The following is a 25357-nucleotide window of genomic DNA, read 5'->3' as shown; positions in this document are numbered from 1 at the left end:
GTACATCCAGGTACATTTTTTTTTTTTTTTTTTTTACAAAGGCATCACCACATTATCAAGGCCCAGAGGCCACTCAAGGATAAGGGTTAAAGAGTGTACAGTAGAAATTGGTCAATATAGTAATCATTAGTAATGAAAATTTGGTAAATTTGATAACTTATATGGAACGGCTCATCAAGAACTTATTTACTTTAGACTTGAACACAACCATATTGTAGTCAGCCGGAAAGCAGGAAAACGGAAGACAATTCCACAGGCGTGCAGTTCTAAGAAAGAAGCTTTGTTCATGGAATCTACGTTTAGGTTTAGGCACAGATAAAGAGTGGGGGAAATTATTGATAGTGTTTACAGCTAGACGAGTGTTTCTTGTGAAAGTTTGGTGAGGGGGGACCATAGATTGAAGCTCAGTTGAACACTTTCCATGAAAATAACGATACATCAGAGACAAACTCGCAACATCTCTTCTGTGAGATAGAAGTTACAAGGAGGAGAAAAGGACATCTCCTACGAGGCTACGAAGTCTATTTTGAACTCTATCAAGGCAGGACAAGTCCTTTCTAGCAGCTCCTGCCCAGATGTGGCAACAGTATTCCATCCTTGGACGTACCTGGCTCTTATATAGATAGAGAATAGCATCAGCAGTGAGATATCTACCGGATCGATAGAAAGATCCCACCATTTTTCCAGCGGCCTTGGCAACAGATTTGATGTACGTGTTCCATTTAAGATCAGGAGTAATGGTCAAGCCCAGAAGCTTGTCAAAACTTGAGGCCTCCTGAAGACGAGAGCCATTCATTTCAATTGATGACAAATGTGGATTAGAATGTTGATGATGTAAAGAGAGAAGCTTGGTTTTAGATGCATTAAAAGTAACGAGCCACTCCTTTCCCCATTGTACTACGTGCTCAAGATCAGAGGAGAGAGAATTGGAGAGAACTTGGTCGTTTACTGTCTTAGATGTGGTACCATAAATGGTAGTGTCGTCAGCATAAATGTCTACAAATGATGTAAGGATATGATTTGGAAGATCATTAATGTAGATCAGGAAAAGAGTTGGGTCCAGGATGGATCCCTGAGGGACACCGGCATTAATACTGTGAGCTTCTGATTTTTGCCCCTCAACTACTACTCTTATGAACCTATCAGAAAGAAATGATTTAATAATTGAGAAGACTTTTCCAGCTATACCATAGCTAGCGATCTTATGAAGTAAACCTTTATGCCATACCCTATCAAAGGCTTTAGATATGTCAAGAGCAATTGCCCTAGAAAGATTGCCACCGTCGAGAGATTTGCTAATCCTATGCGATATAACTGTAAGGACATCTGCTGTAGATCTAGCAGAACGGAAACAATATTGAGTGTCACTAAGAAGGTTATTTTTGTTGAGATGGTTGATTACTTCTGTATTTAATACAGATTCTAGCAACTTACTCATGACGCACAGGAGACTTATTGGCCTGTACTGAGAGGGGGATGAGCGATCACCTGAATTCTTAAATACAGGGCATACTGATGAGATTTTCCAGGGAGATCGGAAACTATTCTCCTTAAGACAACGTTTAAACAGTTTTGTAAGTATGGGCGCTAGTTCAGGTTGAAGTTTTTTGAGTACTATGATTGGAATACCATCAGGGCCAGTTGCTTTACTCGAATCAAGGTTTTTGATTAGCTTCGCAACATCACGTACAGATATACGTATATCACATAGCGTGTTTTCTGATACAGGAGGAAATATTGGGGGTTGGTGGTCTTGGTCGCAAAGGGTAGAATTAGCTGCAAAGTTCTTGACAAAGAGTTTGGCTTTGTCTGATGCTGACGAGATTACCTCAGGTCCATTGATAATAGTTGGGATGGAGCACACGCTTCTGTTCAGGATTCTGTTTGCTATTTGCCAAAACTGGTGGGAACCAAGCCGCTGCTCAGCTACTTTGGACTTAACAGATTGAGCATACAACTCTCTTGCGTTCCTTATTACTTTCTTACAATGGTTGCTGGCAGTCCTGAAAACGGCTTTAGTTTCCATACATCTATTACGTTTGAAGCAGTGGAAAAAGTGATTTCTGTGCGCAATGGCAGCAGCACATTCTGGAGAGAACCATGGCTGGCTGTTAGGTTTTTGCTGAAACTTTTTAGAGGGTATGAAAAGGTCAATACCTACAATTAACCATTCAGTCAGGTCTAATACTATAGAGGACACATCCTTTTTAAACATGGAATGCAGAGGTAGATCAGATATAAATGTACGGAAGCTATCCCAGTCAGCCTTAGTGTATCGATATACTGTACGATGAAGAGGTACATCTGGGGACTTATTACATTTCATTTTTATCTTAATTGATACAACAGTGGTCGGAAGATCCAAGAGGCGACAGAACAGAAACTGAACATAGTTCTGGGCAAGTTGTGAGAAAAAGGTCTAGTAGGCTCGCATACTGGCCGTCATTATCGGGCACACGGGTAGGTTCCTGAACAATCTGAGTGAGGTCATAGGCAATGGAGAAATCATGACAGAACCTCCCCTCATCATCGGTCTTGTTTGAGTGGGTCAACCATTCGACGTTGTGAACATTGAAGTCTCCACATACGTAAATGTTAGCCGAAGGATAAGTAGAAAGGACTTGGTCAATTTTTTCAGATATGCTTCGAAAGATAGTAACTCCGCTGTTGTGGGGGCGATAGAGAGTAAATATAAATGCAGTAGTGTGAGCTAAAGCAACCCGGAAGCACATATAGGGTAAGTTAGGATCTTCCCTGGAGATGTCCCTCCCACATGGAAAGCTATCTTTAATATAGGCACATATTCCATGCTCATGGCGATCTTGGGGGTCAGATTTAGAAGTTAAGTTAGAGTATCCTGTAATTGCAAAATCATCTAGGGAAATAGCCTGTCCAATGCCAGTTTCACTTAAAAATAAAAGGTCTGGTTTTGTCTCCTGTAATTGGGTTTCAACCTCTGGAAGGTTAGAACGAAGACCCCTGATGTTGGAGAAGGAGACATGGTATGATGTGGCCTTCACTTGAAACCACACCAAAGACCATAACCCTGGCCAAAAACTTTGTTTTCATGACCCTGGGCTCATACCTGTTATTCATGGCAATCTAGCTATATATTTTGAGGGTGCTGGCAATGTTTTTTTTTGTCATAACTTCAATTGTTAGAGAGCATGAGTTGTACAGCTGCGCATCTCCGATCTTGCTTGTTGAACATTGTGTCACTTTCAGACATGATAGCAGGCTCCTATCCTTCTTATGATTAGTACATAACTCGTCTACTAGTTTGCAACACCAAATTAAAAAAAAAATCAGTTTTCATCAAGCAGAAATGGAATCATGCCATCTTTTCTAGGGCAACAATTTTATCGTTCCACCCCGTGTGTATATATATGGGGAAAATATGCTTATTTCATTATATTTCACCCTTTATTTATACCAATCCTTTTATTTATGAAGCTCAATGTATGTTAAATATAGCCCTAGAGCATATACAAATAAATGACAAAACGTCTATATTCCAAATCTCAATGTTGTTCATCTTACCGTTTATTTCTTTGAGCATGCTAAAATGTTCATATCTTGACAGCACCTGTTTCATAGCACAGAAACAATCATATAATTAATATGTCAGTTTCTGACTATTTTCTGCCCTGACTCATCAGGAGAATAAGAACTCATTAAGTTTAAAAACGAAAAGAAAAAAATTGGGGGCATTATTACTTACATTCAAAAAAAATCCAAAGAATAGTTGCAATCGTATTTTATGATATTTATGCCATCTTTGATTTTTCTAATATATGTATAGGGCTGATATGAAGTCTCATCAAAGTTTTCTTTTTACTAAAATATCAAGGCCAAAAGTAACTTGAGGTTATGGGTTAGTAAGATGATTGTTTATGTAAAAGAAATTGGTGATACAGTAACAAACAATGGAGGTTTATGCAAAACTCAACAAATGTTTGAATATTCACAATTTTACTTCAAGATCAATTCTAAACGTTTAGATAGTTTCCGCACAGCTTCTGTTGTTATGTTTTTTTGTTGTTTTTTTTTTTTTGCCAAGTTCAAATTGAATTTATAGTGCGAAAAGTTTAAACTGATACTTTCCCCACAAGTACGAATATAATAGTAACTTGTGTTCATCTAATCGTATACAATAAATCATCTACCATAGATATTCTTTCACCATTAATGAGTTAATATATTGTCAAAAAAAAAAAAAAAAAAAAATAGGCATACTAAATATTTATTGCAACACACGTGTGTAACAATAATAAAAACTCAAAATTAATTTGTTGGGGAAGAAAAGACATGTTGAGAAATTTTACTGATTTTAAGTTTTGGTTTGGTTGTGATACTCTGAAAGTTACTTCAGGCTTTTATCTTTTATACAATTTCTGTTTTCGATTGGTTACCAACTTCAATCCCTGACAGACTAACTCTTCTGGTTAATTTTCTACGCGTCAGTTAATTTATTCGAAACATGCTTTATTTTTTTTTAAAGTCATTTTCACTCCAAACAAGGCATATTGCCATTTGGATGTAAAGGACTACTATTTGGGACTCTATTTAGACAAGATGATCAAGATGTTGGTACACATTACATTTAAACTTTTGCATGTCAATAAAGTCGATAAAGCAGGTAACAGGGAGGGAATTCCAAAGTCTAGCAGTCCGAAGGAGGAAGCTATTAGAGTAGAAGACTTCCCGACATTTCCAGTGAAGGGGTAGAATTTTGTTGCTAAATGGATTTGTTGAGGATATGTACGTTGAGTGGGCATAAGTGTGATGAGTTGATCAAAACACATTTCATTAAAATACTTGTAAAACAGGCACATGGATGCAACATCATGGTGATGGGACAGGGGTTGGAGTTTAGTTGACAGTGCAGGACTTATTAGATTGAAGACTATTTTTTGAACCCTGTCTAATATCTCCAAAAATACTTCATTCATGGGTGAATGGTGGCTTTTTAGAGGTACAGAATACTCTCAGGTTTGGTTAATTTTCTATCACGGTAGATGGAACCCACTTTCTTTGCAGCAGCCTTCGCATTATCGTCAATGCTGAATATGCTTAAAATAATTTTTTGTGATTCAACATAGATTGTTTTCTTAGTCTGACCTGAAAATTATCCGTTGGCAATTCAGTTAAAACCAAAACAAATGATTTTCTCTCTAGTTTTCAATTCAACCTGAATGATAAACATTTCAAGTTGCAAACACAATTTAGTAATCTGCGTTAATCTAAAGCAATCGTTTGGAATAACTAATCCGATGATCTGTTAAATTGCACGTGAAAATGTTTCATCAAAAGTGTTAATGCTAAATCATGATTGCTGACAATTCAAGTTATTCACGATTAAACAAATGTTTCTCTAGGTGTTATTCAAACACAAAAAATATAACCTTTCTAATTAAATCATTCCTTTAATAAAATTAAGCAATATTTTGTAGCTCCAAAATGTGCTGACTTCCAATTTTTTTTTTTTTAATTTTTATTCCGTGATTAAAATAATCAAGTAAGATTATATCACCAAACTCATCGTATCACATTTAATCTTTTAACTTTTTGGACATATCCACATCATCAACTGTTCTTTGTGACTTGATGTCACAACAGAAAAGACAATTAGCACTTCATAAAAAATACAAGGAAGTGTTTCATTGATATTATAGCAGATAACAGTAATAGGAAGAGTAATAGGAACGAACAGAAAGTCAGTTAACATTATGTTTTACATTTATACATTATTAATTGAACTGGGCAGTACTGAGTACTCTTGCTCATCTCAATTGTTTTGGCTATACACCACATTAAAGTCATGTTGCTTTATAATTATACAGGGTAACCCCAAAAAGCGGGAATTTTTAAAGTATGTATTGCCAGATGTGAGCAATTGGCAACACTGCGATATAGTGACCTTGAACAAGTAAACATTTCGCCATTTTAGAAACCATGGATCACGGGTTACAACAGAATGAAGCAACATCACACACTACATAGTAATCATTGAAGGCTCTATGAGAATTGTACGGAAATCGTATGATCTTAAGATTCAGTAATGTTGCCTGGTCTCCTAGGTCACCAGATAAATCTAGCAACCTAGGAGACCATTTGTAATTTTTTTTTCTTGTAGGCTTATCTAAAGAGTAAAGCTTACACAACTCAATTAAGACTCTGGATGAGTCAAAACAGAGAATCCACGATATCGCAGCAGTCAATGAGCAATCTTAACAGCAGATTTCTAAGAACCATTCGTCCAGAAGGACAATTTAAAGGATGTATTTTTTTTTAAACGAAAATTCCATCATTGTTTCTTAAATGGCATGTTTTAAGGTTTCAATAAATAAGTAAAATATTTTCCTTCCATCACCCTTGGTTTTATTGGAGTGTTAAAAAGTTCCCGTTTGTTTTTTTTTTGTTTTTTTTGTCACCTTATAGTATACATTGCACAGTGCAAACATAAAAAAGATGACAGATAAATAGACAGGAAGAGAAAAAGGCAACTATATATTTTAATTAAATAGTAGAGCAAACTAGATTTTCGAGCCTTGGTTGAGTCTAGGAGAAGGACAAGTCTGAAATAACACTAGTTTTTCTCTACTTATCTTGGTATTTTTATCAGTCACCCTAGACAACTCTGTACCACTGAACTCAATCAGTACAGGTTCAGGAGATGTGCTGTTGAGGATTGTGCAACCTTGCTTTAATATATTCCCCATACAGACACCTTACATAGCTGTAAAGAAATAGATGCATGTTTATATATCTTTATTTCTTATTGATGGATGTACATGAATACAGATTAAAAAAACAAACAATTTCAGTTGCTAGCTGCAACCTTCTTCAGTTTTAATGGAAACAGACATGGCTTTGTTGTGGGGTTCAAATCCTACAACCAGCGGCAATTATAATTTCCTTCACTGATGATTCCGAAAGGATTAAACACTAGTGTCTGTAGGTATTAAAAAAATTATTTATAATTATAATTATTTCCACTCCTTTAAGAAGTAAGTTTCTTAACAGTTGAGCACTGTCCTGTGGAAGAAAAATCAGTTAGTTAGCCTTTGTGCAAGATCGCGACCACCCAGTAACTTGATCACTGTAGATTGGCATTTAATAACGTTTATGCTTTTATAAATGTTTTAGTTCACGTGAATATCGTTGCGGTTGACAGTAGCTCAGGGATTACGTTCCTTGCAAATCGAGAACAGAGTGGCTTTATTGCTAGGTTCGAATCCCATGACTAGCAATAATCGTAACGTCCTGCACTAATGATTTCAGAAGGATGAAACATTAGTGTCTGTAGGTATTTTTTTTTTTTTTTTTTTTTTACATAGGCATCACCACATTATCAAGGCCAAGAGACCACTCAAGGATAAGGGTTAAAGAGTGTACAGTAGAAATTGGTCATTATAGTAATCATTAGTAATGAAAATTTGGTAAAATTGATAACTTATATGGAACGGCTCATCAAGAACTTATTTACGTTAGACTTGAAGACGACCATATTGTAGTCAGCTGGAAAGCAGGAAAACGGAAGACAATTCCACAGGCGTGCAGTTCTAAGAAAGAAGCTTTGTTCATGGAATCTACGTTTAGGTTTAGGCACAGATAAAGAGTGGAGGGAATTATTGATAGTGTTTACAGCTAGACGAGTGTTTCTTGTGAAAGTTTGGCGAGGGGGGACCATAGATTGAAGCTCATTCGAACACTTTCCATGAAAATAACGATACATCAGAGACAAACTCGCAACATCTCTTCTGTGAGATAAAGGTTGTAAGGAAGAGAAAAGGACATATATATATATATATATATATATATATATATATATATATATATATATATATATATATGTAATTATTTACACAATCAGATAATGCCACAGTCTACACAAATCATGTAAGTCACAGACCAGAAGTCCTAAAGTTTTATCCACTTTTGGGTTTATCAGTAGAACATATGGAAACTAAAGCCCAAGTCTCGTGCATGCGAGGAGAGTACTCTGCGTCTAAATCATCATGCTACATACAATAATGTCCATTGACTAACACCAATCACGCAAACCACGATGAAGACAGATTGTGGTATATAGCTAGTATTTTCAACAAGGGGTGTATTCCTCCAACTACTAAATACCCAGGCCGATATCTCACAAGTAGGAATTTACACTCGCTAGGATGATGGCATTCAACAAACTAACCCAACAAGCAAATTGATATTAGATTTTTAATGTGAGATGATCATCTCGAATTAAAATATATTGTGGACATTGCCTGTATGAAGTACAATTAAAATACTGACATGAAATGGTCGAAACACAAGTTTTAAACAAATGAACACAGTAATAAGAATGGACTTGAAAAGGGGATGAATAACAATCTGGCCAGAAATAATTTTACAAGTCAATTTCAAAACATATACCAGCATGTCAAAGCTAAACAATATGATTTCAGCAAATACATACATTTAAAACAAATTGTTAATTTCATCATTGACTAAGGGGAAAGAAAAGTTTCTTGAAATAATCACTCTTCAATATTTTCACCACTTCCTGCTACACTGAATATTCCTTCTTTTTTTTTTTACAGATGGTCCATTGGAAATGTGTGTGTGTGTGTGTGTGTGTGTGTGTGTGTGTGTGTGTGTGTGTTATTACTAAACCCTTTATGACCTAAATTATGATGTAGACGATTTATTTATTATTATTTATTTATTGTTAATTTTACTTAGCTTAAAGGGTAATGGTACTATGATTGTCTTCAAACTGGATAAATTATGAAGTTCAATAGTTAAACTACCACTAAGAATTTTTGCATTTCATAAACTTATTTTGATTATTATCTATAGTGCTTGAAATAAATGTGTTTATGACAACAAACGAAATCCTCCCCTCTGGTGGCATACTGGACATAAGCAATGGACAGTTGCAATCTGCAGGTATCTGGCATCAACCCATATACTGAACTAATACGTACAAGGTGTGTTAGTATCAATTCCCACTTTACTTATGCCATTATATTCATTTATTTATAACTGAATGAACTAGTTCAACCAGATCATGAAGGGTTAATGATAAAGTTGGTATATATCTGAACTCAAGCATGTACTTTGCGCTATAAAAGTATATAGGGGAAAAACCCTAGAGAAACAGACGTTGATAACTCAGATTCAGCATAAATACTATATTACACGGAGTGTTCAAAAACTAATGTTTTCTGTTTTTCTTTGTATTGTCAGTTTAAAAAAAATAGGAGGTTTTACTTTTTGAATGGCCTTCATATTATTGATGAATATTCAGAATCTTTTTGTTGAACTGTTGATTTTTTTTTTTTTTTTTTTTGATTGATATTATTGTTGTTGTCATTTGCGTCAAACAGGAAATAGGAACAGCATCGGGTGGAACAAGGAGAACGTTTATGTTTGGGGAACAGCACAAAGAACTGTCCGTGTTGTCCTATCACAGTGATGGTGATAGTATAGAAGGCAGGAATAAGAGACGCATCACACATGATCCACATGTGTCAGGTATGTACGACTGGAATGATAATAAAATTCATAAGTAGATTTAAACATAAATCTTGCAAAATAAACAAATCCGTCAACAGATATGAACTCTCTCACTTACATTCTCTCTGGTGCTTCGGCATCATGAGAACAAATTCAAAAATTGAAATATTGAATTTCAAGTAAAATAAATGGTATCTACGTACTTGTCATGTCGCAAAGAGTAACATATCCAAAAATTATGAAAAATGATAAGATAGAAAAATAATTATTAATGAAAAAAGAATTGAACAAAATTTGAGCGATTTCGCTAGATTTGGCTAAATAAAAATTTAAAAAAAACATTGACAGAGGAGATAATTCAGTTCTGAATTTCTGAGAACTGAGTTACTTGCCCTTTTGCTTATGTCACGTGATGCTAACGCAATTCAAAATAGCAGCCATATTTTTTTTTTTTTTCTTTTTTTACTTATCAAGGTCCGGAAGTCACTCAGGGATAAGGGTTATTGCATGTACAGTACGTTAGTGTGAAGATTTAATAAAAATGTCTGCTTAAGGGGGGGGCGGTTCATCAGGAATTTGTTTACGTTGGACTTGAAGACATCCAAGTTGTAGTCAGGAAGGAAGCAGGCAGACGGAACAGAGTTCCACAGGCGTGCAGTTCTAAGAAAAAAGCTTTATTCATGGAATCTACGTTTTGATTTAGGCATAGATAAAGAGTGGGGAATGTTTTTGACAGTGGATTCAGCTAGATGGGTGTTTTTCGTAAAAGATTGGCGAGGGGGGACTACAGATTGGAGCTCAGACGAGCACCTTCCATGGAAATAACGATAAAACAAAGATAGGCTCACAACGTCTCTTCTGTGGGAGAGAGGTTGCAGGGAAGAGAAAAGGGCATCCCCCACAAAGCCACAAAGTCTATTTTGTACTCTGTCAAGGCAGGATAGGCTGTTTTTAGCAGCTCCTGTCCATTAAAAACTGTTTTTCGATAATAATTATTGTTCTATTTTATCATTTTTTGTAATTTTTGGATATGTTACTTTTTGCGACACGTCAATTATGTGGGTACCATGTGTTTTACTTGAAATTCAACATTTTGAATTTCAGTCTTATGATGTAGAAGCCCCTTCTCTCCTATTAAACTATCTTCAACAGGTGAAGGGTTCATGATTGTCCTAATGCATACTGCCACAGACTATGAAATCATCTATACCAAGCTCAAACCCAGTCAAATCTAATATGTTCAATTTTACACTAACATTATTGGAACAGGTATGAATCCCCAATTTATCTCCTAGTCCTGGGTAAAAGTTGGAATTGGCAGTGATGCAGTGTTTTCAAGAGTTCAAAATTGAATAGAATGAGAAAAAAAAAAAGTTGAAATATAAATTATTAAATTGTTATGACTGATAGTACAGAATTCATTTACAGGCTAAATAAACTCTTAAAGATAATAATCGCTATCTTTATGTGAATCATGTACTTGAGATAATAAAATAATTAACAACGATTTGGCTTTTTAACTAGGAGCAGAGTGTAGTATGTGTTCTGGTACTACACTTCAACTTTCTGTCCTCGGTCAGTGGAGGAGAAATTTTTCTAGACTGAGGCAATTTTTATTTTGTTCAATCCAGCATGCTTTTTTCCCCACATTAAAAACCGGCCTTGTATCCAATTCTTCCCTTGTGAAGAAGCAAATAAAGATAAACAATGATCCGTCCATATTGATGACCTCTAAGACATGTCAAGTAAGTCTTAATCTCTTTTTCTCATAAATTTCTATGCAGCATCGGCTCAACGTTTCATGTCCATACTCTGAATTGAAATCAACAGTACCAATGTTTTTTCTGACGTTCTGTAAAGTTTTTCAAATAAATATTATGCTCTTATATTGAATTTTTTTTCTTTATAATCAAGCACTTTGCTGGGGTTTTTTCCCACAAACAGTTTGTGGGAAAGAACTTGTAAAGATGACCCTGGTCATGCAATTGTTCTGTGGGTATATATATATATATATATATATATATATATATATATATATATATATAATTACTTAATTTACTCACATAAAATTAATATACGAAAGTATAGATTTATGCGTAAACTTTAAGTATTTACTTCAATACGTAGGTAGAGCTAGTTTGTAAGTTATAAAATGTATATGGCGATTAAGCTACACTGAATATTCCGCGTTTCATCTACTCTCGGATTCTTCAGGCTTATGCATAAGCCTGAATGCATAGGCTTATGCATAAGCCTGAAGAATCCTAGAGTGGATGAAACGCGGAATATTCAGTGTAGCTTAATCGCCATGTACATTTTATAACTTACTATATATATATATATATATATATATATATATATATATATAAAGGAAACACTGTGTGCATGTCTGTGGGATAGAATCATATTCAACATCATATTAAACAAGTTTACTTTAGCAACAACCTTGATGTTCCCAACTGAACTATTAAGACATGTGTTAATACCCGTAGCCTAATCCTTATAAACAGATTAATTTCATTGTTTGGGTAAGTGTTTCTTCTAGTTTAAGGAATACTTTGCTAATGTTAGTGTTTTAAGGTGACCAGGTTATATTTGTTTTTTCTGTTAAGAGTACTGGAATGTGTGAGCTCATTATTTATTTAGCCCTTTATTTAATCCCTAGGAGTAGCATGCTCTTGTTTCGACAGCTATGATTGGGTAGAAATCCTAAGTAATTCATAATTCTAATTTTAGGGTGCATAAATTATAAATAATAGATAATATACATATAATAATAAAGTAGGTAGTAAAATAAATATCTTTATTTTTATTATATATATATATATATATATATATATATATATATATATATATATATATATATAATAAATACTGATATTTATATCTGGAAAAAAAAAGGTATAAGGCTCCTAAAATTCGTACTAGAATTGTTTGCAGTGACCTGCGGCGTAGTGTATATTCATTTGTAAAAGTTATATTTCTGAAGGTTGAAGGCTGAAGTTTCAATCTTCAGTGCCGGTGACACTAAAAATATAATTACCAACCAGGAATAGCTATGGCTAGAGATACTTTACCTGAAAGCACTTCGTTCAAGCTCCTTGGCTTAACGTTCACACGAAACTTGAGTTGGAATAGATACATCAAGATCATTCCCAAGGCTGCTGCAAAGAAGGTGGGCTCTCTATACCATGCTAGAAAGTTACTTACACCTAAAAGCATCCTGTACTTCTACAAAAGCCACCATTCGCCCATGTATGGAGTACTGCTGTCACATTTGGGCTAGTGCATCTTCTACTAGTCTCTCACTCCTGGTCAGGGTCCAAAAGAGAGTCGCCAACCTAATAGGTTCTGAATTGTCATCTAGGCTTCAGCCTTTGTCCCATCGATGAAATGTTGCATCCCTCTGCATGTTTTACAATTATTTCTATGGTGGATGCTCTGACGAACCACAAGCCCTTGTACCCCCTCGACAAAAATACCCCCAACAAACCCGACAAGCAGCAAAGTTTCACCCCTACACAGCCGAGATCCCTAGATGTAAGAAAACCTTCTACTCTAACAGAACTGCAGGACTTTGGAATTCCCTTCCAGTTTCTTGCTTCCCCAACTGTACTGACGTGCAGAAATTCAAGTGTAATGTGAACAGACATCTTGCTGCTAAACTCCCTACATAGTACCCCTGCAACTTAGGTCCCTGATAGTAGCCCCCTACACCAAAGTGGCAATTTGCCTTGTTTGGGGTGAAAAGTTGATAAAAAAGAAAATTACAGATTACTCAGTCATGGCTGATGGAATGAGAGAATGCTACCAACATGGTTCCATTTAAAATTCTGTGCAGATTCCTGAGTTCAACAAAGATACACCTGAAAATGGTCAGAGGTTACATTGACTGAAACGTTGTGAAAATAACAAGCCAGATGAGAACAGTAGTCTGAAGAATCCAAATAATATGAACAAGAGATCAGAACTTTAAAGATCTCTTGTTAATGATGAGTCCCATTGAAATGGTGGTAAGAGATCATTGGTTCAACTGCAAAGTTTATGACGCGTCAGAATCGTTATTTCATTGTTATTATTATTATTAGCAACAAAATCTCATCCCTTCACTGTTGAGGTCCCTAAATGTCAGTAAGCTTTCTATTCTAATCGTTTATTCCCTCAAACAGTAAGAATTTGGAATTCCCTACCTGCTACCTGCTTCCCTGGCTGTACTGATATGCAGAAGTTTAAATGTAATGTAAACTAATATCTTGTTAATCTTTCTTAGGCCTGATCACAAATAGTAGCCCTTTACGTCCAAATAGTGATATGCCTTATTAGGGATGAACGTGAATGATAAAAAAAAATTACAAATGATTTATATTATTTCTATACATCCATCGAAAAATATGTATGTATTAATAATAAAACAAATTATATAGTTAGGTATGCGTTATATGTGCAGGGTAATCTTCTATACTAATGAACTGATCCTTATAAATTTTGAAATGTATATTCTAATCAACATGATGAGTAACATAGGCGCATTGTTTATTTTGTAATTTTGTAAGATTATCTGTATAATTTTTTTTAATGAATTTTGGAATATATATTCTAGTCAAGAAGAGAAGTAACATGGGCACATTATCTATTTCGTCAATTTTAACATTGCATATATATAATCCAAATAATATGAGTTGTGTGTTTGGTACCGTTGAGTTGTCTTATTACGATTTAAATGACGTCTGTTAGCATGATTGTCTTAAAATATTTAAAGTATTTTCTTTATTTTAAAAATTTACTTTATTTGGTAGACGACTTTCAAATTGTAAAGACGAAACTCCATATTTTTATTATTTGTTTGCAAAATAAACTTTCAATGATTAAACTGTAATGTGTGCAAACCTGACATTGAAACATTTTTCTAATTTCTTTTATTTCTTAGTTTCATTTTTTTGTTTTTGTTTTCTAGATCGTCATTTTTTGTGACTAACGTTTCATTTTTTGTTTTTTGTTTTCTAGATCTGTGTTACTTAGTGATTAACGTTCCATTTTTTGTTTTTTGTTTTCTAGATCTTTATTACTTAGTGACTAAATTTTATTTTTTGTTTTGTTTTCAAGATGTTCATTACTTAGTGACTTACGTTTCATTTTTTTGTTTTGTTTTCCAGATCTTTATTTCTTAGTGACTAATGTTACATTTTTTTTGTTTTTCTTTTCTATATTTTTATTACTTAGTGACTAACGTTTCATTTTTTGTTTTTGTATTGTTGATCTTTATTACTTAGTGACTAACGTTTTATTTTTTGTTTTTGTTTTCTTGATCTTTATTACTTAGTGACTAACGTTTCATTTTTTGTTTTTGTTTTGTTGATCTTTATTACTTAGTGACTAACGTTTCATTTTTTGTTTTTGTATTGATGATCTTTATTACTTAGTGACTAACGTTTCATTTTTTGTTTTTGTTTTCTTGATCTTTATTACTTAGTGACTAACGTTTCATTTTTTGTTTTTGTTTTGTTGATCTTTATTACTTAGTGACTAACGTTTCATTTTTTGTTTTTGTATTGTTGATCTTTATTACTTAGTGACTAACGTTTCATTTTTTGTTTTTGTTTTCTTGATCTTTATTACTTAGTGACTAACGTTTCATTTTTTGTTTTTGTTTTGTTGATCTTTATTACTTAGTGACTAACGTTTCATTTTTTGTTTTTGTATTGTTGATCTTTATTACTTAGTGACTAACGTTTCATTTTTTGTTTTTGTTTTCTTGATCTTTATTACTTAGTGACTAACGTTTCATTTTTTGTTTTTGTTTTGATGATCTTTATTACTTAGTGACTAACGTTTCATTTTTTGTTTTTGTATTGTTGATCTTTATTACTTAGTGACTAACGTTTCATTTTTTGTTTTTGTTTTGTTGATCTTTATTACTTAGTGACTAACGTTTCATTTTTTGTTTTTGTTTTGTTGATCTTTATTACTTAGTGACTAACGTTTCATTTTTTGTTTTTGTTTTGTTGATCTTTATTACTTAGTGACTAACGTTTCATTTTTTGTTTTTGTTTTGTTGATCTTTATTACTTAGTGACTAACGTTTCATTTTTTGTTTTTGTTTTGTTGATCTTTATTACTTAGTGACTAACGTTTCATTTTTTGTTTTTGTTTTGTTGATCTTTATTACTTAGTGACTAACGTTTCATTTTTTGTTTTTGTTTTGTTGATCTTTATTACTTAGTGACTAACGTTTCATTTTTTGTTTTTGTTTTGTTGATCTTTATTACTTAGTGACTAACGTTTCATTTTTTGTTTTTGTATTGTTGATCTTTATTACTTAGTGACTAACGTTTCATTTTTTGTTTTTGTTTTCTTGATCTTTATTACTTAGTGACTAACGTTTCATTTTTTGTTTTTGTTTTGTTGATCTTTATTACTTAGTGACTAACGTTTCATTTTTTGTTTTTGTATTGTTGATCTTTATTACTTAGTGACTAACGTTTCATTTTTTGTTTTTGTATTGTTGATCTTTATTACTTAGTGACTAACGTTTCATTTTTTGTTTTTGTTTTCTTGATCTTTATTACTTAGTGACTAACGTTTTATTTTTTGTTTTTGTTTTGTTGATCTTTATTACTTAGTGACTAACGTTTCATTTTTTGTTTTTGTATTGTTGATCTTTATTACTTAGTGACTAACGTTTCATTTTTTGTTTTTGTTTTGTTGATCTTTATTACTTAGTGACTAACGTTTCATTTTTTGTTTTTGTTTTGTTGATCTTTATTACTTAGTGACTAACGTTTCATTTTTTGTTTTTGTTTTCTTGATCTTTATTACTTAGTGACTAACGTTTCATTTTTTGTTTTTGTTTTGTTGATCTTTATTACTTAGTGACTAACGTTTCATTTTTTGTTTTTGTATTGTTGATCTTTATTACTTAGTGACTAACGTTTCATTTTTTGTTTTTGTATTGTTGATCTTTATTACTTAGTGACTAACGTTTCATTTTTTGTTTTTGTTTTCTTGATCTTTATTACTTAGTGACTAACGTTTCATTTTTTGTTTTTGTTTTGTTGATCTTTATTACTTAGTGACTAACGTTTCATTTTTTGTTTTTGTATTGTTGATCTTTATTACTTAGTGACTAACGTTTAATTTTTTGTTTTTGTTTTGTTGATCTTTATTACTTAGTGACTAACGTTTCATTTTTTGTTTTTGTATTGTTGATCTTTATTACTTAGTGACTAACGTTTCATTTTTTGTTTTTGTTTTCTTGATCTTTATTACTTAGTGACTAACGTTTCATTTTTTGTTTTTGTTTTGTTGATCTTTATTACTTAGTGACTAACGTTTCATTTTTTGTTTTTGTATTGTTGATCTTTATTACTTAGTGACTAACGTTTCATTTTTTGTTTTTGTTTTGTTGATCTTTATTACTTAGTGACTAACGTTTCATTTTTTGTTTTTGTTTTGTTGATCTTTATTACTTAGTGACTAACGTTTCATTTTTTGTTTTTGTTTTCTTGATCTTTATTACTTAGTGACTAACGTTTCATTTTTTGTTTTTGTTTTGTTGATCTTTATTACTTAGTGACTAACGTTTCATTTTTTGTTTTTGTATTGTTGATCTTTATTACTTAGTGACTAACGTTTCATTTTTTGTTTTTGTTTTCTTGATCTTTATTACTTAGTGACTAACGTTTCATTTTTTGTTTTTGTTTTGTTGATCTTTATTACTTAGTGACTAACGTTTCATTTTTTGTTTTTGTATTGTTGATCTTTATTACTTAGTGACTAACGTTTCATTTTTTGTTTTTGTTTTCTTGATCTTTATTACTTAGTGACTAACGTTTCATTTTTTGTTTTTGTTTTGTTGATCTTTATTACTTAGTGACTAACGTTTCATTTTTTGTTTTTGTATTGTTGATCTTTATTACTTAGTGACTAACGTTTCATTTTTTGTTTTTGTTTTGTTGATCTTTATTACTTAGTGACTAACGTTTCATTTTTTGTTTTTGTATTGTTGATCTTTATTACTTAGTGACTAACGTTTCATTTTTTGTTTTTGTTTTGTTGATCTTTATTACTTAGTGACTAACGTTTCATTTTTTGTTTTTGTATTGTTGATCTTTATTACTTAGTGACTAACGTTTCATTTTTTGTTTTTGTATTGTTGATCTTTATTACTTAGTGACTAACGTTTCATTTTTTGTTTTTGTATTGTTGATCTTTATTACTTAGTGACTAACGTTTCATTTTTTGTTTTTGTATTGTTGATCTTTATTACTTAGTGACTAACGTTTCATTTTTTGTTTTTGTTTTGTTGATCTTTATTACTTAGTGACTAACGTTTCATTTTTTGTTTTTGTATTGTTGATCTTTATTACTTAGTGACTAACGTTTCATTTTTTGTTTTTGTATTGTTGATCTTTATTACTTAGTGACTAACGTTTCATTTTTTGTTTTTGTATTGTTGATCTTTATTACTTAGTGACTAACGTTTCATTTTTTGTTTTTGTTTTCTTGATCTTTATTACTTAGTGACTAACGTTTCATTTTTTGTTTTTGTTTTCTTGATCTTTATTACTTAGTGACTAACGTTTCATTTTTTGTTTTTGTTTTGTTGATCTTTATTACTTAGTGACTAACGTTTCATTTTTTGTTTTTGTATTGTTGATCTTTATTACTTAGTGACTAACGTTTCATTTTTTGTTTTTGTTTTCTTGATCTTTATTACTTAGTGACTAACGTTTCATTTTTTGTTTTTGTTTTGTTGATCTTTATTACTTAGTGACTAATGTTACATTTTTTGTTTTTGTATTGTTGATCTTTATTACTTAGTGACTAACGTTTTATTTTTTGTTTTTGTTTTCTTGATCTTTATTACTTAGTGACTAACGTTTCATTTTTTGTTTTTGTATTGTTGATCTTTATTACTTAGTGACTAATGTTACATTTTTTGTTTTTGTTTTCTTGATCTTTATTTCTTAGTGACTAACGTTTCATTTTTTGTTTTTGTATTGTTGATCTTTATTACTTAGTGACTAACGTTTCATTTTTTGTTTTTGTATTGTTGATCTTTATTACTTAGTGACTAACGTTTCATTTTTTGTTTTTGTATTGTTGATCTTTATTACTTAGTGACTAACGTTTCATTTTTTTTTTTTGTATTGTTGATCTTTATTACTTAGTGACTAACGTTTCATTTTTTGTTTTTGTATTGTTGATCTTTATTACTTAGTGACTAACGTTTCATTTTTTGTTTTTGTATTGTTGATCTTTATTACTTAGTGACTAACGTTTCATTTTTTGTTTTTGTATTGTTGATCTTTATTACTTAGTGACTAACGTTTCATTTTTTGTTTTTGTATTGTTGATCTTTATTACTTAGTGACTAACGTTTCATTTTTTGTTTTTGTTTTCTTGATCTTTATTACTTAGTGACTAACGTTTCATTTTTTGTTTTTGTATTGTTGATCTTTATTACTTAGTGACTAACGTTTCATTTTTTGTTTTTGTATTGTTGATCTTTATTACTTAGTGACTAACGTTTCATTTTTTGTTTTTGTTTTCTTGATCTTTATTACTTAGTGACTAACGTTTCATTTTTTGTTTTTGTATTGTTGATCTTTATTTCTTAGTGACTAACGTTTCATTTTTTGTTTTTGTATTGTTGATCTTTATTACTTAGTGACTAACGTTTCATTTTTTGTTTTTGTATTGTTGATCTTTATTACTTAGTGACTAACGTTTCATTTTTTGTTTTTGTATTGTTGATCTTTATTACTTAGTGACTAACGTTTCATTTTTTGTTTTTGTATTGTTGATCTTTATTACTTAGTGACTAACGTTTCATTTTTTGTTTTTGTATTGTTGATCTTTATTACTTAGTGACTAACGTTTCATTTTTTGTTTTTGTATTGTTGATCTTTATTACTTAGTGACTAACGTTTCATTTTTTGTTTTTGTATTGTTGATCTTTATTACTTAGTGACTAACGTTTCATTTTTTGTTGTTGTTTTCTTGATCTTTATTACTTAGTGACTAACGTTTCATTTTTTGTTTTTGTATTGTTGATCTTTATTACTTAGTGACTAACGTTTCATTTTTTGTTTTTGTATTGTTGATCTTTATTTCTTAGTGACTAACGTTTCATTTTTTGTTTTTGTATTGTTGATCTTTATTACTTAGTGACTAACGTTTCATTTTTTGTTTTTGTATTGTTGATCTTTATTACTTAGTGACTAACGTTTCATTTTTTGTTTTTGTATTGTTGATCTTTATTACTTAGTGACTAACGTTTCATTTTTTGTTTTTGTATTGTTGATCTTTATTACTTAGTGACTAACGTTTCATTTTTTGTTTTTGTATTGTTGATCTTTATTACTTAGTGACTAACGTTTCATTTTTTGTTTTTGTATTGTTGATCTTTATTACTTAGTGACTAACGTTTCATTTTTTGTTTTTGTATTGTTGATCTTTATTACTTAGTGACTAACGTTTCATTTTTTGTTTTTGTATTGTTGATCTTTATTACTTAGTGACTAACGTTTCATTTTTTGTTTTTGTATTGTTGATCTTTATTACTTAGTGACTAACGTTTCATTTTTTGTTTTTGTATTGTTGATCTTTATTACTTAGTGACTAACGTTTCATTTTTTGTTTTTGTATTGTTGATCTTTATTACTTAGTGACTAACGTTTCATTTTTTGTTTTTGTATTGTTGATCTTTATTACTTAGTGACTAACGTTTCATTTTTTGTTTTTGTATTGTTGATCTTTATTACTTAGTGACTAACGTTTCATTTTTTGTTTTTGTTTTCTTGATCTTTATTACTTAGTGACTAACGTTTCATTTTTTGTTTTTGTATTGTTGATTTTTATTACTTAGTGACTTACGTTTCATTTTTTGTTTTTGTATTGTTGATCTTTATTACTTAGTGACTAACGTTTCATTTTTTGTTTTTGTATTGTTGATCTTTATTACTTAGTGACTAACGTTTCATTTTTTGTTTTTGTATTGTTGATCTTTATTACTTAGTGACTAACGTTTCATTTTTTGTTTTTGTTTTCTTGATCTTTATTACTTAGTGACTAACGTTTCATTTTTTGTTTTTGTATTGTTGATCTTTATTACTTAGTGACTTACGTTTCATTTTTTGTTTTTGTATTGTTGATCTTTATTACTTAGTGACTAACGTTTCATTTTTTGTTTTTGTTTTCTTGATCTTTATTACTTAGTGACTTACGTTTCATTTTTTGTTTTTGTATTGTTGATCTTTATTACTTAGTGACTAACGTTTCATTTTTTGTTTTTGTATTGTTGATCTTTATTACTTAGTGACTAACGTTTCATTTTTTGTTTTTGTATTGTTGATCTTTATTACTTAGTGACTAACGTTTCATTTTTTGTTTTTGTATTGTTGATCTTTATTACTTAGTGACTAACGTTTCATTTTTTGTTTTTGTTTTCTTGATCTTTATTACTTAGTGACTTACGTTTCATTTTTTGTTTTTGTATTGTTGATCTTTATTACTTAGTGACTAACGTTTCATTTTTTGTTTTTGTATTGTTGATCTTTATTACTTAGTGACTAACGTTTCATTTTTTGTTTTTGTATTGTTGATCTTTATTACTTAGTGACTAACGTTTCATTTTTTGTTTTTGTATTGTTGATCTTTATTACTTAGTGACTAACGTTTCATTTTTTGTTTTTGTATTGTTGATCTTTATTACTTAGTGACTAACGTTTCATTTTTTGTTTTTGTATTGTTGATCTTTATTACTTAGTGACTAACGTTTCATTTTTTGTTTTTGTATTGTTGATCTTTATTACTTAGTGACTAACGTTTCATTTTTTGTTTTTGTATTGTTGATCTTTATTACTTAGTGACTAACGTTTCATTTTTTGTTTTTGTATTGTTGATCTTTATTACTTAGTGACTAACGTTTCATTTTTTGTTTTTGTATTGTTGATCTTTATTACTTAGTGACTAACGTTTCATTTTTTGTTTTTGTTTTCTTGATCTTTATTACTTAGTGACTAACGTTTCATTTTTTGTTTTTGTATTGTTGATCTTTATTACTTAGTGACTTACGTTTCATTTTTTGTTTTTGTATTGTTGATCTTTATTACTTAGTGACTAACGTTTCATTTTTTGTTTTTGTATTGTTGATCTTTATTACTTAGTGACTAACGTTTCATTTTTTGTTTTTGTATTGTTGATCTTTATTACTTAGTGACTAACGTTTCATTTTTTGTTTTTGTATTGTTGATCTTTATTACTTAGTGACTAACGTTTCATTTTTTGTTTTTGTTTTCTTGATCTTTATTACTTAGTGACTAACGTTTCATTTTTTGTTTTTGTATTGTTGATCTTTATTTCTTAGTGACTAACGTTTCATTTTTTGTTTTTGTATTGTTGATCTTTATTACTTAGTGACTAACGTTTCATTTTTTGTTTTTGTTTTCTTGATCTTTATTACTTAGTGACTAACGTTTCATTTTTTGTTTTTGTATTGTTGATCTTTATTTCTTAGTGACTAACGTTTCATTTTTTGTTTTTGTATTGTTGATCTTTATTACTTAGTGACTAACGTTTCATTTTTTGTTTTTGTATTGTTGATCTTTATTACTTAGTGACTAACGTTTCATTTTTTGTTTTTGTATTGTTGATCTTTATTACTTAGTGACTAACGTTTCATTTTTTGTTTTTGTATTGTTGATCTTTATTACTTAGTGACTAACGTTTCATTTTTTGTTTTTGTTTTCTTGATCTTTATTACTTAGTGACTAACGTTTCATTTTTTGTTTTTGTATTGTTGATCTTTATTACTTAGTGACTAACGTTTCATTTTTTGTTTTTGTATTGTTGATCTTTATTACTTAGTGACTAACGTTTCATTTTTTGTTTTTGTTTTCTTGATCTTTATTACTTAGTGACTAACGTTTCATTTTTTGTTTTTGTATTGTTGATCTTTATTTCTTAGTGACTAACGTTTCATTTTTTGTTTTTGTATTGTTGATCTTTATTACTTAGTGACTAACGTTTCATTTTTTGTTTTTGTTTTCTTGATCTTTATTACTTAGTGACTAACGTTTCATTTTTTGTTTTTGTATTGTTGATCTTTATTACTTAGTGACTAAATTTCATTTTTGTTTTTGTTTTCTAGATCTTTATTACTTAGTGACTAACGTTTCATTTTTTGTTTTTGTATTGTTGATCTTTATTTCTTAGTGACTAACGTTTCATTTTTTGTTTTTGTATTGTTGATCTTTATTACTTAGTGACTAACGTTTCATTTTTTGTTTTTGTATTGTTGATCTTTATTACTTAGTGACTAACGTTTCATTTTTTGTTTTTGTATTGTTGATCTTTATTTCTTAGTGACTAACGTTTCATTTTTTGTTTTTGTATTGTTGATCTTTATTACTTAGTGACTAACGTTTCATTTTTTGTTTTTGTTTTCTTGATCTTTATTTCTTAGTGACTAACGTTTCATTTTTTGTTTTTGTATTGTTGATCTTTATTACTTAGTGACTAACGTTTCATTTTTTGTTTTTGTTTTCTTGATCTTTATTACTTAGTGACTAACGTTTCATTTTTTGTTTTTGTATTGTTGATCTTTATTACTTAGTGACTAACGTTTCATTTTTTGTTTTTGTATTGTTGATCTTTATTACTTAGTGACTAACGTTTCATTTTTTGTTTTTGTATTGTTGATCTTTATTACTTAGTGACTAACGTTTCATTTTTTGTTTTTGTATTGTTGATCTTTATTTCTTAGTGACTAACGTTTCATTTTTTGTTTTTGTATTGTTGATCTTTATTTCTTAGTGACTAACGTTTCATTTTTTGTTTTTGTATTGTTGATCTTTATTACTTAGTGACTAACGTTTCATTTTTTGTTTTTGTATTGTTGATCTTTATTTCTTAGTGACTAACGTTTCATTTTTTGTTTTTGTATTGTTGATCTTTATTTCTTAGTGACTAACGTTTCATTTTTTGTTTTTGTATTGTTGATCTTTATTACTTAGTGACTAACGTTTCATTTTTTGTTTTTGTATTGTTGATCTTTATTACTTAGTGACTAACGTTTCATTTTTTGTTTTTGTATTGTTGATCTTTATTACTTAGTGACTAACGTTTCATTTTTTGTTTTTGTTTTCTTGATCTTTATTACTTAGTGACTAACGTTTCATTTTTTGTTTTTGTTTTCTTGATCTTTATTTCTTAGTGACTAACGTTTCATTTTTTGTTTTTGTATTGTTGATCTTTATTACTTAGTGACTAACGTTTCATTTTTTGTTTTTGTATTGTTGATCTTTATTTCTTAGTGACTAACGTTTCATTTTTTGTTTTTGTATTGTTGATCTTTATTACTTAGTGACTAACGTTTCATTTTTTGTTTTTGTATTGTTGATCTTTATTTCTTAGTGACTAACGTTTCATTTTTTGTTTTTGTATTGTTGATCTTTATTACTTAGTGACTAACGTTTCATTTTTTGTTTTTGTATTGTTGATCTTTATTACTTAGTCACTAACGTTTCATTTTTTTTTCTAGATCTTTATTACTTTGTAACTAACGTTTCATTTTTGTGTTTGTTTTTTATCTTTATTACTTAGTGACTAACGTTTCATTTTTTTATTTTGTTTTCTTGATCTTTATTACTTAGTGACTAACGTTTCATATTTTGTTTTTGTATTGTTGATCTTTATTTCTTAGTCACTAACGTTTCATGTTTTGTTTTTGTTGTCTAGATCTTTATTAGTTAGTGACTAATGTGTCATTTTTTTGTTTGTTTCTTGATCTTTATTACTTAGGGACTAACGTTTTATTTTTTTTGTTTTCTAGATCTTTCTTACCTGTTGACTACCGTTTCATTTTTTGTTTTTGCTTTCTAGATCTTAATTACTTAGTTAATAACGTTTAATTTTTTGTTGTTTTCTAGATCTATATTACTTAATTTATAACGTTTTATTTTTTTATTTTTTCTAGATCAGCATTCTTCTCACTACACTCTAGCACACTCATCATGCGTGGATCGGGACCCAGACTCAAACAGGAAGGCAATACAACAAAGACTCTCATGCCCTAGCCATGAAACCAAGGTTACGTCAAGGTGTCTGCACAAGCCAAAAAACAGTCCGAGCAGTCACAGTCACAGCGGTCACAGCCACAGCCACAGTCGAAGCCCCTGCCCCAGCCCCAGCAGTCGACGATGGACAGGCCTCAAATCTTTTTCTGTCAGCACTGATTCCTCCCGCCCTAATTCACCGTCCTGCGCTGGAATGGAGAGTGCTGGTTATTCCGCTCGTCTCCAACAGCTACCACCCTTACCCGATTCAGATAGAGACATCGAGCAAGCTACATTCCCAAAGTATTACGTCTTGGAGTCCAATACCCAAAACTCCCCACCCCCTCAAGGTGGGCCACGGCACCGGCGAGACCATTCTGCAGAAGTCGAACAATCATTGCCACTATCTGTTCCAAAGTATTATGTGCTTGAGCACAATCCACAGACTATAACCGAGGCAAAAAGGAACGAAGCAGATGCGAAAGACCACACTGTTTAAACATTATTAAAATTTGGATGATTAAACGGAATGACAGCAACAATTTCTGTGTTTTAGCATGAGTATGTGTCGAAGGTCATTTCAGCTGTCAATTATTTTTTTTTTTTAAATTTAAATTCAAAAAATCCTGAAAAAGTAATTATTTACTGGAAGGTAGTTTTATTTGTTTTATCTTAAATAATTTAAAATTTCTGAATATCAGGCACAAACTAATATTACAAAAGAAAAGAAATTTTAAATATAAAATCAAGAACGATTAAGTTGGAATAACACAAGATCTACGAAATTT

The 25357-nt window shown here is 30.8% G+C and overlaps 1 protein-coding gene across 2 annotated transcripts in view; it reads left to right on the top strand.

Moving 5' to 3' along the window:
- The window catches only part of LOC145241994 (protocadherin gamma-A4-like), a 290561-nt gene extending 265450 nt beyond the window's left edge, over nucleotides 1-25111 (top strand). For both annotated transcript variants that reach the window (XM_080104876.1, XM_080104875.1), the window contains exons 8-9: nucleotides 9381-9528; nucleotides 24491-25111. In XM_080104876.1, the coding sequence (XP_079961002.1) occupies nucleotides 9381-9528; nucleotides 24491-25068 (726 nt within the window). In that variant the 3' untranslated portion in view covers nucleotides 25069-25111. The remainder of the gene's footprint in view (nucleotides 1-9380; nucleotides 9529-24490) is intronic.
- Nucleotides 25112-25357: the final 246 nt, after the last annotated feature.

The sequence above is a fragment of the Euprymna scolopes genome, chromosome 21 (genome assembly GCF_053919585.1).
Source record: "Euprymna scolopes isolate OS-2025 chromosome 21, ASM5391958v1, whole genome shotgun sequence".
Lineage (NCBI taxonomy): Eukaryota > Metazoa > Mollusca > Cephalopoda > Sepiida > Sepiolidae > Euprymna > Euprymna scolopes.
The sequence above is the reverse complement of the archived record's forward strand: the minus strand, read 5'-3'. Positions and strand labels throughout refer to the sequence as shown.